The sequence below is a fragment of the Peromyscus leucopus genome, chromosome 13 (genome assembly GCF_004664715.2).
Source record: "Peromyscus leucopus breed LL Stock chromosome 13, UCI_PerLeu_2.1, whole genome shotgun sequence".
NCBI lineage: Eukaryota > Metazoa > Chordata > Mammalia > Rodentia > Cricetidae > Peromyscus > Peromyscus leucopus.
Window position 1 is genome coordinate 53,602,469 of NC_051074.1, and position 18,022 is coordinate 53,620,490.

Consider the following 18,022-nt stretch of genomic DNA (forward strand, 5'->3'; position numbering starts at 1 on the left):
CCCGTGTGGGGCTGCAGGGGGGCGGTAGCGGGTCGTTTCTTAGTGTGGCTGTCTGTGAAGCCCTCTCGCTGTCAGATGTGGGGCCGAGGGGTGAGGTGCATGCACGGTGCCCCCCCGAGTCCTCGTCGGTGTGCTGAGAGGGGAGACTGACGGGGAAGTAGGTGTTCTCTGCAAAGGGGCCCGCGCTCCACTTCCGGTGGGGCGGTCACTCTCAAATTGGAACCTGCAGACTCGCTGGCGCCTGCGATGAAGTCTTTTCGGTTTCCGCAGCGGCGGTGCTGAGCGAAGTGTGTAAGTGTGGGGTAACGGCGTTTGTCCTTTTATTCGCGCACTCTGTGCCTGCTGCACCCCACCTGGGCGCCGTTTTATTTCTTGGGATCCTCGCGGTGAACTCTCGGGCTTCTGGGACCTTAGGTGCAAGAATGTCCTGTTAGCTAGTGACCACTGCTGTGGGAAAAGCAAATAGGGGGGGCGTGCAGGAAAAGCGCTTTTAAATAGGATTGTCAGGTTGGTAAGACCTGGGGCTTGAAAAAGACCTATGAAGTGTGACATTTATTGTACAAGCGTCTTGAGTACAGTAGGCGTCCTGGGTAAAGGGAGCCGCCAGCACCTCGCTAGACCAGTAGACCCGAAGGTGGGAATATGTCTAGCCTGCAAAAAGAGCCTTGAAGAAAAATGAGCTAAGTACAGTGTTTGGTGGCGGCGGTGGTGGTGTGAGCTAAGTACAATGTTTTGGTGGTGGTGGGGTTCTGTGTTGGGTAGGATCGCGCCACTACTATGATCGGATTTTTATTTAAGAGGATGCTAGTGTAAGCTTTTCGTTGTAAATCTACCGTGAAGATGAACAAGGATGGTGGGAAAGATAGGGTTCGCACGAACTAATTCCTCTTTCTTTTTGGATTGGAAACTCATCTTCAGGTTTTCTCTGCAAGCCTTTCTGGAACCATCAAGAGGGAGGATGGTAAGTGTTGGAGAATCCTGCTAAGTGGGTGGTTGTTGGCTTGTTTTTATCCCCACCGGATTCCCTGGAGCTGGGGCCACCACTAGCAGGTGTGGGTGCTGGGAACCGCACAGGTCCTCCTGTGAAAGCAACAAGTGCTCTTCACTGCCAGGGCATCTCTGCAGCCCATTCTTTTTTAATGATGGATATTTTTTTAGGAAGTCAGACAAGGTACTGAGTGTGTAGCTCCGTGGTGTGTGTACTAGGGTAGGATAAGTAAGTATCATCACAGCATTTTTCTACTGGGGTGGTGGCACGCAGGAGGCTGGGGCAGTATTGTGAGACCAGCCCTGGCTTCACAAGGATTGACTCAATGAATGAATGAATGAATGAATGAATAAAAAAGGAAACCACCAAATATTTTTTTGTTTGTCTCTGAAATAAGATATGAAACAAGTAAAGTTACTAAGCAACACACACCAGAAAAGGACAGGCAAGTGAGGAAGCCCTGTGGCCGGCTCCACACACTAGGACTCGGAAATGCTGACAACTTCTGGTTTATTGTTAGTAAATGAAGGAACTGCTTTTTAACTCTGTTTCTCAAAATTAAACTGCCCAGAGGAAGTGGTGGAAATAGTTTTGAAAAATCAACTTCTTAAACATTTTCTCAGTTAAATATTAATGATATGGAGACCTAAAGGTCAGTAATAAAAGTCCGGCAGTGGTGGCGCACGTTTTTAATCCCAGCATTTGGGAGGCAGAGGCAGGAGGATCTCTGTGAGTTCCAGGCCAGCCTGGACTACCAAGTGAGTTCCAGGACAGCCAGGGCTACACAGAGAAACCCTGTCTCTAAAAGGAAAAAAAAAAGAGTAATAAATGTAACCATTTTTTAAAATATGTTTTTAATCATAAAAATTCAAAGTAAAAATAATTATTTTGATTACAATGTTTGCATCCAAAATTTAGCAGAGATGCCACTTTTCATCTATATGAATCTTCTAGAGATTTTTTTTCCTGCTATTGAAGTAAACATGGAGAAATGAGTGTGACTTATCTATCAGAGCCACTTAATGTGAACAAGTCATCTTTAGTATCTTTAGTCAGATAGCCATCTTGAATATCCAGTCAGAAATAATACAGAAATTATGTTACTGGAAAAAAATACCATTTGTTCTCACATTCTCCTTTTTCAGTCTGTAACACTGCATACGGATGTGGGGGATATCAAAATAGAAGTCTTCTGTGAGAGGACACCCAAAGCATGTGAGGTGAGTGTCATTGTTTGCATATTAAAAATCAACTAATATGGTGGCTCGAGCCTTTAATCTCGGCACTCGGGAAGCAGAGGCCAGTGGATCTCAGAGTTTGAGGCTCAAATGAGTTCCAGGCCCGGCAGAGCTGTATAGTGAGACCGTCCTTAAAACAAACAGAAACACTCTCATATAACAGGACAGCCACTTTGAAATTGAATTATTCAGCCTAGGAAGTAAGAAAACTTTCTGCGAGCCCACTTCAGGAATAGCTCACCGTCATGGAGGTCTAACCTCCACCTCTGACCCCAGAGTTAAAATAAGAGAAAGGAGAGTGGTCTGGGGGACGACTCAGCAGCATGAGGATCGGAGTTCAAATCGCCAGAACTCACAGAAAGTGCTGGTGACCACGTGTACCTGTGGGGAGGGGTTGGGGTGTGGGCGACACAAAGACAAGAGGATTACAGGGTCTGGTACACCAGCCAGCCCCAGGTTTGGTGAGAGATCCTGTCTCAATGGAAAGAGGCTGAGGGTGGTAGATTACTCATCCTTCTCTTGCTTCTGCATACACACACACACACACACACACACACACACACACACACACACACACGAATACACACGAACGAACACACACACACACACACACACACACACACACACACACGAACACATATACCACAGGCACACCACACATACTAAATAAATATAAATAGGTAGGTGCTTCTCCTGTAACCATAAAGTGTCCAGTGTCTTTTCTCTTTTGTCTCATTTTTTCAGGGAATGTAATTAAGATATGAGAGACTTGTTCTGTAAATACTTAGCCTGTTGAAATGACAAGGATAAAAGGAAGAGTCAACTATTTTTCACTCATGCAGTTATCTGTCAAAAGACTCTTCCAGCCGTGTCTAGGGTACAGTGATGAGCAAGAGACATCATTCCCTGCCCTCAGAGAGCTACTGCTCCAGCTGGGAAAGGCAAGGGTAGGAAACCAGGCGACTGCAAGAGAGAACAGTGCCGTGGAGAGTGCAGGACAGGGGCACGCAGGGCTCCCCAGGACCTGCTCGAGACCGACTGTCTTATTCCCAGAGACCGTGGCTAATGCCCAAAAGTCACAGTTAAATACACCCCAATAGCGTTTTCAGGGTCTAGGATTGGACCTTTATCTGCTGAAGGTTGTTTCTGCCTAAACCATTTCTCAGTCACTGTTCTTATTCTCTTCAGAATTTCTTGGCTCTTTGTGCCAGTAATTACTACACCGGCTGTGTATTTCATAGGAACATCAAGGGTTTCATGGTTCAAACGGGAGATCCCACAGGTGAGTTTCCACTACCCGAAATTAGGATGGTTTGATATGTCATAAGAAAAAAATGTGTAAAATAGCTGAAAAACATGGTCTTTATAACAAGGCTACTTCGACCATCACAGAAAAGCTTAGGGGTTTTGTTTTTTCAAAGATATGTTTATTTTTAGGCTGGGCTGTGGTGGCGCACACCTTTAATCCCAGCACTCAGGAGGCAGAGGCAGAGGGAGGCGGATCTCTGTGAGTTTGAGGCCAGCCTGGTCTACAGAGCGAGATCCAGGACAGGCTCCAAAACTGCACAGAGAAACTGTCTCAAAAAACATATATGTGTGTGTGTGTGTGTGTGTGTGTGTGTGTGTGTGTGTGTATAAGTACTTTGCCTAGATGTATATAAGTGCATTGCATGCCTATCGGGTGACTGCTCAGGCCAGCAGATGGTATCAGATCTCCCGAAACTGGAATTTTGGATGATTTTGAGCCAACCATGTGGATGCTGGGAACTGAACCCAGGACCTCTGTAAAAACAGCAAGTGTTCTTTTTTTTTTTTTTTTTTTTTTTGAGATTGTATTTTAATTAGAACATGACTCCTTTCCCTTTCCTCAACACCCGCCCCCCAAAACCGACCATGTGCTCATCACTGGTCTCCTTTCTTGTCACCGGTTGTTACTGCATGTATGCATGTATTTGTATGTATTTGCATGTATTTGTATGGACATATTATCCAGGCTAGTTTTTCGTCAGCAGACACAAGCTAAAGCAGAGGTTCCTTTTCACAGGAGGGGAGGAGGTGTCGCCTAAGACCATCGGGAAACAGATTTTTTTTTTTTTTTTGGTTTTTCGAGACAGGGTTTCTCTGCGTAGCTTTGCGCCTTTCCTGGAGCTCACTTGGTAGCCCAGGCTGGCCTCGAACTCACAGAGATCCGCCTGCCTCTGCCTCCCGAGTGCTGGGATTAACGGCGTGCGCCACCACCGCCCGGCGGGAAACAGATTTATATTACAGTTCTTAACAGTAGCAAAATTAGTTATGAAGTACCCACGAAAATAATTTTACGGCTGGGGGTCACCACAACATGAGGAAGTGTATTAAAGGGTTGCAGCATGAGGAAGGTTGAGAACCGCTGAGCTCAAGTCATCGGAGAGGAGAGAGCCTCACTTGAGGCAATGCCTCCTCCATAAGATCAAGCTGTAGGCAAACCTGGAGGGCATTTTCTTAATTAGTGTTTGATGTGGGAGGGCCCGGCCCCCAGCCCATTGCTGGTGGGGACATCCCTTCCCAAATATAATCCATTGAGTCTGTACACTGTTACTTGTATGAACGTCTTCAGGGCTGAGCACTTGGCACTGGATAACCAGTTGGCGTGCTCTCCCCTGGGGAGACCACCTCCCCTGCTCCCAGCTCTCCTCAGTTGCCTGCAGTTCTCCGTAGGGCTGACTCCTCAGGGGCTCTCCCCCTCCTTCCCTCCATGCAGTTCGGCATGTTGTTGTTCTTCTCGGTCAGCTCAGCAAGTGTTCTTAACACTGTTTTTGGTTTTTGAGACAGGGTTTCGTCACCTAGCCCAGATGGGCCTCGAACTTCTCAAACTTTCAATCCTCCTGCCTCTACCTTATGGGTGTTGGGAATACAGTCATGTACCATGATACTTTAATTATGAGATTAATGTATTTGGTTTTGATCCAGCCAGCAGCAAGATACTTTTAGAAGGCGCTATTGCTGCTGTAAAATCTGAGCAGTATTAATGAGAGGGTTTTCTCCTTGTTGGGAGGATTTTATTTTTCTGGTCTATACTGTTAATTTGAGGGGAGTGCTAAAAGGCCAGATGGTGTATGGGTCTGCCATCTAAGATACCTGGAAGACTGAGACAGGAGGGTTGTAAGTTCAAGGTCAACCAGGATAATTTAAGGAAACCCTACCTCAAAAAATATTAATTAAAAAAGAAAAAAAAGATGGGAATGCTGGAGCTATATAACTCAGTGGTAGAACACTTGTATAGCATACACCAGGTCCTGTGTTAAAACTTTAACACACTCTCTCTCACACACACACACACACACATACACTTACACTTGCATTTGAAGAGTCCTGCTAGGGTTGGATTATAGTTCTGTGGTTGTGTGTTGCCCTGGGTTAGATCCCCACCACTATATATAAATAAATATATGGTATAAAGCAGCCCCCAGGGCCGCCGCTGCCGCCCCGCGCCGCCCCCCCCCCCCCACCCGCCCCACTAATTAGACGTTTCTTTTGATTTGCTTGTCTTGTTCTACAGGCACTGGAAGGGGAGGCAGCAGTATCTGGGGCAAGAAGTTTGAGGATGAGTACAGTGAATATCTGAAGGTATCCCTGTGTTTCTGGTTACTTTTTTTTTTCCCTCGAGACAGGGTTTCTCTGTGTAACAGTTCTGGCTGTCCTGGAACTCGCTTTGTAAACTAGGATGGCCTTGAACTCACAGAGATCTGCCTGCCTCTGCCTCCCGAGTGCTGGGATTAAAGATGTGAAGCCACTAGGCCTGGCTAAGTAAATACTTTTTATTAAAAACAACTAGTGCCCAGTTGTGGTGATGTGTTGATAGACAAATGCTGAAGATGAGTCAGGAGGATTACTAACTTGAGACTAGTCTAAGCTATGTAGTCGGAAGATTTCCTGCCCTGACCAGCAAAGCTATATCTTTTTCTTGATCTGGGGACATAGCTCTGTTGACAGAATGCTTGACTAGCAGGCAGAAAGCTTTGGTTTCAATCCCCAGAGCTACATGAACAAGGCATGGTGCACACCTGTCATCCCAGCATCAGAGAGGTAGGGCAGGACGATCAAAAGTCTAAATTCAATCTCAGCTACATAATGAATTTGAGGCTAGCCTCAGCTACGTGAGACCCTGTCAAAAAACCATTGTCCGGGGCTGGAGAGATGGCTCAGTGGTTAAGAGCACTGACTGCTCTTCCAGAGGTCCTGAGTTCAATTCCCAGTAACCACATGGTGGCTTACAACCACCTGTAATAAGATCTGGTGCCCTCTTCTGGCCAGCAAGGACACATGCAGACAGAACGCTGTATACTTAATAAATAAAAAAATAAATAAATAAATAAATCTAAAAAGAAAAAAGTAAAAAAAAACCATTGTCCTACACACCAAAGTTGAGGATGGGCTTTCAAGGTTCACGTACTGTATATGCCAGAGGAGCTCAAATGAAAACATTTTAGCATATCCAGTAGTTACACTTTACAGACATACCGAAGTCTTTGTACTGTGTAGCTCTGGCTAGTCTCAAACTAGAAATCCTCCTACCTCTGTAAGGTTCTAGGCACGTGCCGCCACACCTGAGATCAGGATGTATTATTTTGATGGAGCTGCATGCACCTCCCTAGCTTTCCTAGCAAGTGTCACCTGATGAACAGCCAATGCTGGAGCAGTCAGTGGTCAGTTATATGTTTTGTTGTTGTTGACTGGGTATCTCTATGGCACAGCTCAGACTGATCTCTATTTATTTCAGTAAGGTACCTTCAATTCTCATTTACCATGCCTTGTAAACTAGGAGTACCGATAATACTAGAGTTAGGTGAGACCTTCCTCAGATCATCCAGTCCTGAGGTAATAAATTGGTAGACTGGCCATAGGAGGAAGATTCACTGATCTTTCTAGCATTCTCTATCACCATTAAGAAAAAAATCCAAGCCGGGCAGTGGTGGCGCACGCCGTTAATCCCAGCACTCGGGAGGCAGAAGCAGGCGGATCCCTGTGAGTTCGAGGCCAGCCTGGGCTACCAAGTGAGTTCCAGGAAAGGTGCAAAGCTACATAGAGAAACCCTGTCTCGAAAAACCAAAAAGAAAAAAAAAAAATCCATGGGCAAGAGGTACACTATTGACTTTACCAGACTCCATCTCTGCCCAGTTTTCAGTGTGCGATCTGCTTGACCCTTGTGAGCATCTATGTTTTGACCCCTGAGCTAGTCCAAGTTCCTTGTTTCAGAGGTGAAGAAACTAGCCTAGAGTCCAGTATCCAAGAAGAGATTTGGGGGATTGGGTTTAGTTGCCTGGTCATTTCTTCATTCAAGCACACTATTATTCCCTAGTACAAATGTAAGGAATCTTTCTGTTACACAGTGATAGAAATAAAAGTGTTTGTGACTTCTCCAAAGTGAAAATGAAATTGATTGGAAGATAGGATAATTATATAAGCAAATGATAGTCAAGGTTATCAGGGATAAGGATAATACAGTCTTCACGTGTGGATTAATACTGAGAGGAAAGCTAGCTAAACCATCTCTTGGTCCCCTGAAGATTGAAAAGGCAGAGAATGTTTCAGTTTGCCTTTGGAATTTGCACTTGACAGCCCCGTTAATGCCTTGGTTTGTCTTTGTTTAGCACAACGTCAGAGGTGTTGTATCTATGGCTAATAATGGCCCAAACACCAATGGATCTCAGTTCTTCATCACCTATGGCAAGCAGCCGCATCTGGACATGAAATACACAGTGTTTGGAAAGTGAGTGTCCCAGTCATCTCTTTGTTCGGCACGTCAGTATGCTGCCTGTGATCGTGGCACAGTTAGTGCTGGAAACACTGGTTGGACTGTAAAATACCTGGGCTTTAGGCCCACCGGTCACCAGCTTTCTGACCCTGAGGAAGCAGACACTATCTGAGCTTCGTTTTCTTTATTTTGTTTAAGAGGAACCTAAGAATGGCTTAGCATGTTTTGCAAATTAATAGTGGTATGTGTGTGTGTGTGTGTGTGTGTGTGTGTGTGTGTGTGTGTGTGTGTTTTCAGCAAGAACAACATTTAACAGCAAGCAGCACATCTGAAAACAGTGACGTAAGAAACTGGACTACCATGATGACTGTCACCAGTGTCCAGGCACCTCTTGCTTTTCAGCCGTCCTTGGTTTCCCTTTCACGCTCACCTCATGGTTATCCAGGTAGCACAGCTGTCAGAGCATGTGTCAGGAAGAAAGGAGGAAGAACTAAAGGGTTTTTTTTTTTCTTCGAGACAGGGTTTCTCTGTGTAGCTTTGCGCCTTTCCTGGAACTCGCTTTGGAGACCAGGCTGGCCTCGAACTCACAGAGATCCGCCTGGCTCTGCCTCCCGAGTGTTGGGATTAAAGGCGTGCGCCACCACCGCCCGGCCATTGACCCACGTTTCACGTTTTTAGGCATTTCAATCCATGATCATTTGCTCCAGTGTTTTGGCCTGTTCAGTACATCGTGGCAGCATGCGGTGGACCAAAACTTCTCACTTCATGGCCAAGAAGCAAAAAAGAGGGAAAGAGATATGCCCCACCTCTTTTTTCCTTTGTGTGTGTGTTTGTGTGTGTGTATAATATACGTATGTGTGTGTGCGTGTAGATGCAAATGTACATGAGCATGACTGTGAAGGACAGAGCGTGGTACCAGTTGGCTTCCTTAATCTCTCACAGTTCTGGAGCTCACTGATGCAGCTAGACCAGCTAGCCAGAAAGCCTGAGGGACCCTCCTGTCTCCACCCAGCCAGCTCTGGGATTGTAGTTGTGCAGGGGGTTGAACTCCTATCCTCATGCTTGCACAGGGGCCATCCCTCTGGGACCTAGACTCTGTCTCTCTTCAAGGCTTCAGTACTTACAGTAGTCCCGAGCTGGTGACCACGCCTCCAGCACATGGACTTCTGAGGGACACTCAAGTTCCCAACCACAGCAGCAGGTGTACATGTCCTCGAGGTCACCCAGTTGTCATGAGAAAGAGCTGGGGAGGTGTGAGACGCCTGAATTCAGGGCCGCTTCACTTCCGTAGATGGGACTGACCTTGATACTCCATTTTGCCACGTGTGTCCAGGAGGGGCATTCAGCCAGGGCACCTGATCAGAAGAGAAGGCGACACTGAGGTGGAGCACTCTCCTCTGGAGACTGTAATTGCTATAGATACTTTGTATTTCAAGCTGAGAAAAGTTTCACATACCACATTGTTTCTCTTTCAGGGTAATAGACGGTCTGGAGACTTTGGATGAGCTGGAGAAGTTACCAGTAAATGAGAAGACATACAGACCTCTCAATGATGTCCACATTAAGGACATAACGATTCATGCCAACCCATTTGCTCTTTAGCTGTAATAGACCTGGGCAGACACTTGGCAAACTCTTCACTGGAACACACCCATTGTGGTTTATCCAGTTCTGATTATGTCAGAGACTCTGGTCCTTCCGGTGTTCACAGTAATGATGTCCATCTGGGAGACCTATAGCATTCACCCCCAGTCGTGGGCATATTCTGTACCACTGCTATTGTTCAGTATGTTTAATTTAAATACAACAAAGCAATGCCTTGTTTTTATTAGATGTGAGTATCCATTTTTAAATGCTGACCTCAGGTGCGGGCACTTTTTTGAGCACCCAAACCACATACCATGACCATGCTAATCTGTATCCTAGAAGTACTGTTTTTCCTTCACAATTCACTGCAGTTAGGAGGAAAGCTGGCCTGTCGAGGTAGCACATGCCTCTAAGCCCAGCACTTGTGAGGCTGAGGCAGGCTCATGGATTAAGCCCAGCTGTACTACAAAGCAAATTCTGACTGAAGAAAGGACAGAAGAGAACCCTGCTAAGGATATGGTCTAGGAAGGCCAGCCAGCTTGCCCTCTCCTGTCTGGGGGAGGTTGGGTGTTTTGTTTATTCTGTTTGGGTGGTGGCTGGTTCTGAAGTAATGTTGGTAGGTTGCCCAAGCCGACTTCCTCCTCTCAATCCTTTGTCTCTCTAATGCTATGGTTACCTTTTTTTTTTTTTTTTTTTTTTTTTTTTTTTTTTTTTTTTTTTTTTTTTTTTTTAACATAAAGACAGGTTATAATTCAAAAGTCCAGGGTTATTTGAAACTTGCAGGGCGTTTACCTACCAACCCCACAGTTCCCCAGAGTTTTTTTTGAATGAGAGCAGCAGGAAATGTTAGATAGAAGGATTTAGAGTGTGGAGATAAACAGAAAATACAGGATATCCTCGAGAGGGCCTGGAACCTATTCCAACGGGCCCTGACTGTCTCTGCCATAGGGTATTTATAGAAACGCCAAGGGGTGGAGCAAAAGACACCCCTAACCCCCCAGAACAGCCAAGTGCAGACCATCTCACACACCTGCACTCAGGCCCGTGGTCCTCTCTAGCAGACCTGCTGAGTAAAGCCACAAGGAACCTGAAAATGGGTTCCCACAGAAACTGGAAAATATTTTCTCTGTAGAAAATAGTAAAAATAGTATTTCCCGATAAGCCCTTTTAAGCCAAATAATAGCTGAATTATACATATAAATATTTATTAGATTCTGGGATACAGAAGAAACCTATCTTCATCTGTTCAGAGAGCTATGTTTTTTTTAAGTTGTGTAAGTGAGATTCCTATTCATCTTCCCCTTCACTGATTTATGGCAGACATTTTTCTACAGGCTAATCCAGAATCTAAAAAGATTTTATCCTCCCCTCCTGAAAGTATGGCCAGCATTTTTTTGTTTTTGTTTTTGTTTTTGTTTTTTTGTTTTTTGTTTTTTGAGACAGGGTTTCTCTGTGTAGCTTTGCGCCTTTCCTGGAACTCACTTGGTAGACCAGGCTGGCCTCGAACTCACAAAGATCCGCCTGGCTCTGCCTCCCGAGTGTTGGGATTAAAGGCGTGTGCCACCACCGCCCGGCTGGCCAGCATATTCTTTCATCAGCTTGATATGTTACAAATTCTTATCCTAATAGTGAAATGTTTCACTAAAGCTTGCCCAGTGATTGGGCAAAACCAACATTTACTATAAGCCACAGTCATCCTAGGTTCCCACCTGCTAGGTAGCCTCCTTGGATCTGTGGGTTGCAGTCTGATTGTCCTTTGCTTTATATCTAGTATCCACTTATGAGTGAGTACATACTATGTTTGTCCTTCTGAGTCTGGGTTACCTCACTCAGGATGATATTTTCTAGTTCCATCCATTTGCCTGCAAATTTCATGTCATTGTTTTCCTCTGCTGAGTAGTACTCCATTGTGCATATATACCACATTTTCTTAATCCATTTTTCAGTTGATGGGCATCTAGGTTGTTTCCAGGTTCTAGCTATTACGAATAATGCTGCTATGAACATAGTTGAGTGTGTATCTTTGTAGTATGATTGAGCATTCCTTAGGTATATGCCCAAGAGTGGTATGGCTGGGTCTTGTGGTAGATCGATTGCCAATATTCTGAGAAACTGCCATACAGATTTCCACAGTGGTTGTACAAGTTTGCACTCCCACCAACAGTGGAGGAGTGTTCCCCTTGCTCCACATCCTCTCCAACATAGGCTGTCATTAGTGGTTTTGATCATAGCCTTTCTGACAGGTGTAAGGTGGTATCTCAGAGTCATTTAGATTTGCATTTCTCTGATGATTAAGGATGTTGAGCATTTCCTTAAATGTCTTTCAGCCATTTGAGAGAAAGGTGCCTGCACTAGGTACCTTTCTAGTCATGTGCTTGTAGTGGCCAGATCAGGTCACAGCTCCACCCCCCACCCTGCACCTAAAAACTATTTGGTGTAGCTGCTGCCAATGACAGGACACCCTGGGCCGCCACCCTCCAGAGCCTGGCCACCTGGCAGCCTGGCTCCACTGCCACTACTGCCATCGCCATTCCATGCACAACCGTCACCACTGTTTGGTGTATTACCTCATCTGTTGTTTGGTGTATTACCTCATCTGTTGTTTGGTGTATTACCTCATCTGTTGTGATCCCAACAGCTCTGGCCGGAACTGACAGGTAGGGGTTGCCTGGGTTAGTGTTTGATTCACAGGAGCCTGTTCAGGGAGCTGAGTCAGCTCACACCAGACCTGTTTTGGCACTACACCTGCGGCAGACACCTGCTGGCTGAACATTGCCACTACACCCTGGTTAATTACATCTGGAACAGCTGGGCACTTCAAACAATCTCTTGAGGATCTTATCTGAGCTAACTTTGTACCTTAAACTGACAAATAAATACATAAAAAAAATTTTCTTCACAAATTTTAATTCTCATGCCATGGCGGATAATATAAACATTTATGAATTCAAACATTTCTTTGTTTATACTATGGATGAAATTTTACAAGACAAATACGACCTTCCTGGGATGTATACAGGTTTTCACCATATTGGCGATTAGCACAGTAATTCATATTATATCATTGGAAAATTGGTTTACTAATAACACCAAAAATGAGACATTAATAGGACTGATACAGACTTTGCAAAGTTGTAGCTGGAGAGTTTTCTCTCTGGGTCCCGCCAAACCCCAGCAGTCCGACAGCCCACTTATAAAATAAACACACAGATGCTTATATTATTTAAACTGTTTGGCCTAATGGCTCAGGCTTCTTGTTAACTGTTCTTATATCTTAAATTAACCCATATCTATAAATCTATACCTTGCCACGTGGCTTGTGGCTTACTGGCATCTTCACATGCTGCTTGTCATGGTGGCGGCTGGCAGTGTCTCTCTGACTCAGCCTTCCACTTCCCAGAATTCTCTTCTCTGCTTGTCCTGCCTATACTTCCTGCCTGGCTACTGGCCAATCAGCATTTTATTTATACAAAGCAATATCCACAGCACAAAGTAGTATTGAGAACTTAAACAAAAGGATTCTTTGGAATCTGCTAATTTACCACAAGAACTTGAGTCCGCTAATAATAACTGGACAACCAGATTTAATTCTATTGATAATAAATGTGAATACCTAATGGATAGAACAGTAAATCTCCAGAGCAATCTTTTTTTTTTTTTTTTTTTTTTTTTTTGGTTTTTCGAGACAGGGTTTCTCTGTGTAGCTTTGCGCTTTTCCTGGGACTCACTTGGTAGCCCAGGCTGGCCTCGAACTCACAGAGATCCGCCTGGCTCTGCCTCCCGAGTGCTGGGATTAAAGGCGTGCGCCACTACCGCCCAGCAAGAGCAATCTTAATATCATACAGATCATTTCTAAGGAAGAACAATCATCATTAATTGATAGAATAAAATCTTTGGAATCAGCTTTTTCTAAAGAACACAAAAAAATTGTTTGATTCCATGAAGTCATTGGAATCATTCACAGTACAGAAAGTACATACTCTAGAAGAAGCTGTGGTTAATCTATTTCAGGCTATGGAGGAGTCCATGAGAACTGATAATAAGGGTGCTAACAAGCAGAAGGTCAAGGCTAAAGAGGTCATAACAAGGGTATAAACAAGGCAATATCAGACCAAGAATTAAGACAAGTATTAATTCAATCTTTGGCTTTTGATAGTGTAAATATAGAATGCAAAAGGATACTTGTACCTTTAAAGATCAGATCAGCACCCAAAGAAGAATGAATCCAATACATAAGCAATATTGAGTCTCCTAGCTATGGTGATGAGGCTTGGGTAGGAGAGGTGATTTCCAAAGGTGGGAGGAGGCATCAAAGTACCAAATGTTTTAGCTGTGGTAACCAGGTTATATAAGAAGAAATTGCACACGGGTGCTCCTAGAAGTAGTGCTTCTTCTAGAAATAACCAAACAGCAGACCCCAGCCTTCTGGATTATGCAGAAGATGTGGCAAAGGCAAACACTGGACCAAGATTACAGATCAACAAGAGTCATGAGGCAACCCTTTATCAGTGGGAAATGACTTGGGGGACCTCTTGCAGGCCCCTAAATTGAATGGGGTCCAAATATTTTCAGCCACTGTGGAGGAAATTCCTCCCCAGGACAATTAAATAACCCAGTGTCTAATGTAAAGAACGACACTGCACTGGATGATAGAATAGTCTTGATAGATCGATCAAAATTTCCAAAAAACACCATAAAATAAATATTTTGGCAGACTTCCATAAATGAACGAAGATCGAAGCTTAGAGTGCAAATTAACAACATTTTCCTGGAAGGACTGGTGGACATAGGTGTGGATATGACTATAATTACATGAAAATCATGGCATCCAAGTGTACAATTTCTAGGACTTTGAACCCTATCTCAGGTAAAACAAAGTACGGGATGGGTTGGATGCATATGGACAGAAAGACAGAGAGGAAGGCTGAGGCCCTATGTGGCAAATGTAGCAGTGAATCTCGAGCCAAGATCTGTTATAGCAATGGAACACCCAGATTAAAATTCCTCCCATCTCAGACTTTAGCTGTCTACTGGGTTCTGTATTTGTATTTCCTCAATTTATCCTAATACATTTCCCTAATGCTCCTAAAGCAGACTCCTGTGGATTTCTCGAATTATATAGGATAAAGTAAACACAAAACAGAGTTACTTTTGTGAGCGCTGTGATAAGACAGCTGAGAAACAGCTCCCAGAAGGGAGTTTACTGGTCCTGTTGTTCAAGGGGTCAGTCTATCAAGGTAACAGGACTCTGAAGCAGCTGAATGAAAAAAAGAAATCAAAAGGAAAGGAGAGGACGTGACTGCTCCTAGGCATGGTGGAGGAGAAAGTTTATTACAGATAGCAGGAAGAGCATAGGTAGGCAGGTCCCTGGGAGAGTCCAGAGTGGATGTGACCAGACTGAGGTGGGCCACTTGGGGAAAGGGGGTAGAGGGGAACCTGAGATGCGGCAGCCAGGATATCAAAGGTACAAAAGGGGTGGTAACCAAAATGTCTGGATTATATAGGGAAGAGCCTCTGGGGGCAGGGCAGTCCAGTCCCTGGGCTGGAGAGTTCAGGGTAGAGGGTGGGGTGTGTGAGTCAGACCCTGTGGCAGGTGGGAACTGAGGGATGGTGGGAAAACCTGGAGGTCATGTCCACTTGGATATGTTACATAGGCACCTCATCCATTTGTCCTAGTTTTGAAACTTCATATCCTAGCCTTTTCGTTGATAATAAATGAATGATACAGGATCATTTAATCATCTATTACTACCTCCTGCTGATATTGGAGCATCATTGTTGGGGATCCAAAAAGCTGGAATGTTACTCAAATCTGGGAAGAGCAGGTTGTTTCACTCACTGTCCAGGCTCTGTGGGACCATCTGGGGCTAGGGACATGCAGGCATTAATTGGAATAGTTCGCATTCTTTAATTGATTGGAAATCTGCTGGAACATATATCTTAGGGACAGAAGGTAAAGTTAAGGTGTTTAGGGAAAATTTTTTCTTAGCTGCACATTTGAAACCTTTAGGCCCATGGTCCTGGTAGTTGGGAGAGGGGATTCCCAAGACCAGCGAGATCCCGCCCTCAATAATAGGCAGGTGGGGAAACAAGCTGTTGATTAACAGAGTCCATTTGACCTATGAGAGGTGGATCCAAACTGACTTCCTGAAGTTTACAAGACTTTTTTAAGTTTATAAAAAGAGGTAAAAGTTTTGGATATAGTAGCATTACCACTGTTTGTAACCTGTACTGAAATCCACATTGTAGAAAAGGCATTAGACCTTTGAGTCATAGTAAAAGCTCAGGGACCCAAAAATGATTTTGGTTAAAAGCATGAATACTCTTTCCTCTGTCCAGAAGACTGGGTGTATACAGATTGGACAGGGATGTTTTTTTTAGCACTGTGAGAAGCAATTTTAAGTCTATACTTAGAAAGACAACCAAAGGAAATTTAAAATTTTGAGCTTGTGACTGATAACAGTAGTCAGTGCTTACCAGAGTAGATTAATAGCTTCTCAGAACTCCATTAATTAGTGCTAAAACTCCGAACTTTTAAGTCTTAATATAACAATAGCATATGACAGAAAGAAATCTGAAGCATTTTTCATTTTTTTATATACCTTACTTAAATCATTTTTTAAAAATCCAAACATTTACTATGAAACACAGATGGTTGATTACTGACAGCGGTCACTGTAAAGCAAGTTACTTTAAATAAAGGAATAGTAAAAAGTTACTTTGGAACCTGTTTTGTGAGCTTATGTCTTTTTAGAGTCTGGTAGCAAGGTAAACTGTCTTTCTCAGCTGGAGGCATGATTTTTACAGATGAAGAGAACGGAGAAGGCAGCTGGAGCCTTGTTGCTGCTGTTAAACTGACATAGTGATCACTAGCCTAGTCATCAGCTCCATCAGAGATCTGAGAAGGATAAATTTTACCGGGGTGGTTCTCTGCTCTCTCTGCTCTGTTCCCTGCTTCCCTCCCTCTCCAGACCTGGCTCTCCTCCCTTTCTCCCCCACCACACCCCCCCTACTTTATTTCCTAATAAACCTCTAAAACAAAACAAAATTTACTGGGGTAAGCAGGAAGTACAGACCAAGCAGCTCCAGAATCTATTAAGGATGACAGCCAGGCGGTGGTGGCGCACGCCTTTAATCCCAGCACTCGGGAGGCAGAGGCAGGAGGATCTCTGTGAGTTTGAGTCCAGCCTGGTCTACAGAGCGAGATCCAGGAAAGGCACAAAGCTACACAGAGAAACCCTGTCTCGAAAAACAAAAACAAACAAACAAAAAAAAAAATGACAGACTTAACAGCTACATGGACAATCACACTAGGTTCCTCTGTGGTCGCTGGGGACAGAAGTCCAAGGACAATGTCAGTCTTTGACTGCCACGCCCAGAACATCCAACAGACTTTCCTGTGGAGGAGGAGTTTGGGGAACTGGTCAACCTTGTTTAGGCAAAGCAGGGCAATCAATTGCTTCTCCACAGTTTGGACAGCATCCTGCAGGGGAAGAGGTGAAGAGAGTTTTTCACCCAGTGGCTAGCTTTGCCACATCCAGAGCAAGCTCCAGGCAGTGTTCTTTTATGCCCCATCATCTTCTTTGGAGGAGATCTCGGGGGTGTTTCCAAGAGCTGGCACTTCTCTCTATCACAGGACGCTTTTTTTTTTTATTAAACATTAAATGCCATATTCAGCTGATCTCTGAAGAGTCTGAGGACCATCTGTCAACTATATCTAAACTAAACAAATTTTGCTTGTTTCTAGTTACTTGTTTTAGGCTTAACTTTGAATACATATATAGGAGTATAAATAAAGCTTGTTCCTGTAATTATTACATTAGTACTCAGCATAACTACAAGTATACTTCTCAACACATTAAGGAATTTAATCATTTATAAGGTGACTATTAACTTGCATGTCTTAATCACCTTTAACAGTTTATAATAAGTTAGTAGCTTTTTATAAGATTAGGATTTTACAGCTTTATCTCTGTTAGGTTTAACCTTAAAAATTCAAACATCTTATTTATCAAATATACCTTATTTATCAAACATATGCTGTTTCTAGAAGCTTGCTGTTGAACACTTAGCAAAGATGTAAGTACTTAGGTGTAAATCTCTAAGTCAGCTTCTGTTAATCTGAGTAGACCAATACAACCCTAAGATTTTATGACTATATGAGTATATTATAAACCAGAGTTGAATCACATATATAGCATGTTGTACCAAATATAACCTTAAATTCTTATCATCATGCAAAAATCCATACATATCAAAATATTTTGGAGACTTGTTGCTTCCTTAGTCTAAAAAGAAATACAATGATACACTAAGGGCTCAGCAGGACTGAAGTTTTATAATTGTTGCTTTATGCCATGTGGTCATCTTTCTATGCTTTTTTGTTTTGTATTGTTTTGTTTAGGATTTTTGGGGTTTTTTTTTTTGTTTTTTTGTTTTGTTTTGTTTTGTTTTTTTGAGACAGGGTTTCTCTGTATA

At 43.7% G+C, this 18,022-nt stretch overlaps 1 protein-coding gene across 1 annotated transcript; it reads left to right on the forward strand.

Annotated features, from left to right (window-relative positions):
• Positions 1-41: 41 nt before the first annotated feature.
• On the forward strand, positions 42-9,790 carry Ppil3 (peptidylprolyl isomerase like 3). Its single transcript, XM_028885877.2, has 7 exons — positions 42-291; positions 919-961; positions 2,134-2,208; positions 3,415-3,508; positions 5,762-5,829; positions 7,854-7,972; positions 9,433-9,790. Exons 2-7 carry the CDS (start codon positions 959-961, stop codon positions 9,557-9,559), a joined length of 486 nt encoding a protein of 161 aa, XP_028741710.1. The 5' UTR covers positions 42-291; positions 919-958; the 3' UTR covers positions 9,560-9,790.
• The last annotated feature ends 8,232 nt before the right edge of the window (positions 9,791-18,022 follow it).

Excerpts from the sequence above, each read along its gene's own strand:
- Ppil3 (XM_028885877.2), top strand. Across the intron at positions 2,209-3,414 it reads GGACACCCAAAGCATGTGAG|AATTTCTTGGCTCTTTGTGC; the intron begins GTGAGTGTCATT and ends TATTCTCTTCAG. Across the intron at positions 5,830-7,853 it reads AGTACAGTGAATATCTGAAG|CACAACGTCAGAGGTGTTGT; the intron begins GTATCCCTGTGT and ends GTCTTTGTTTAG.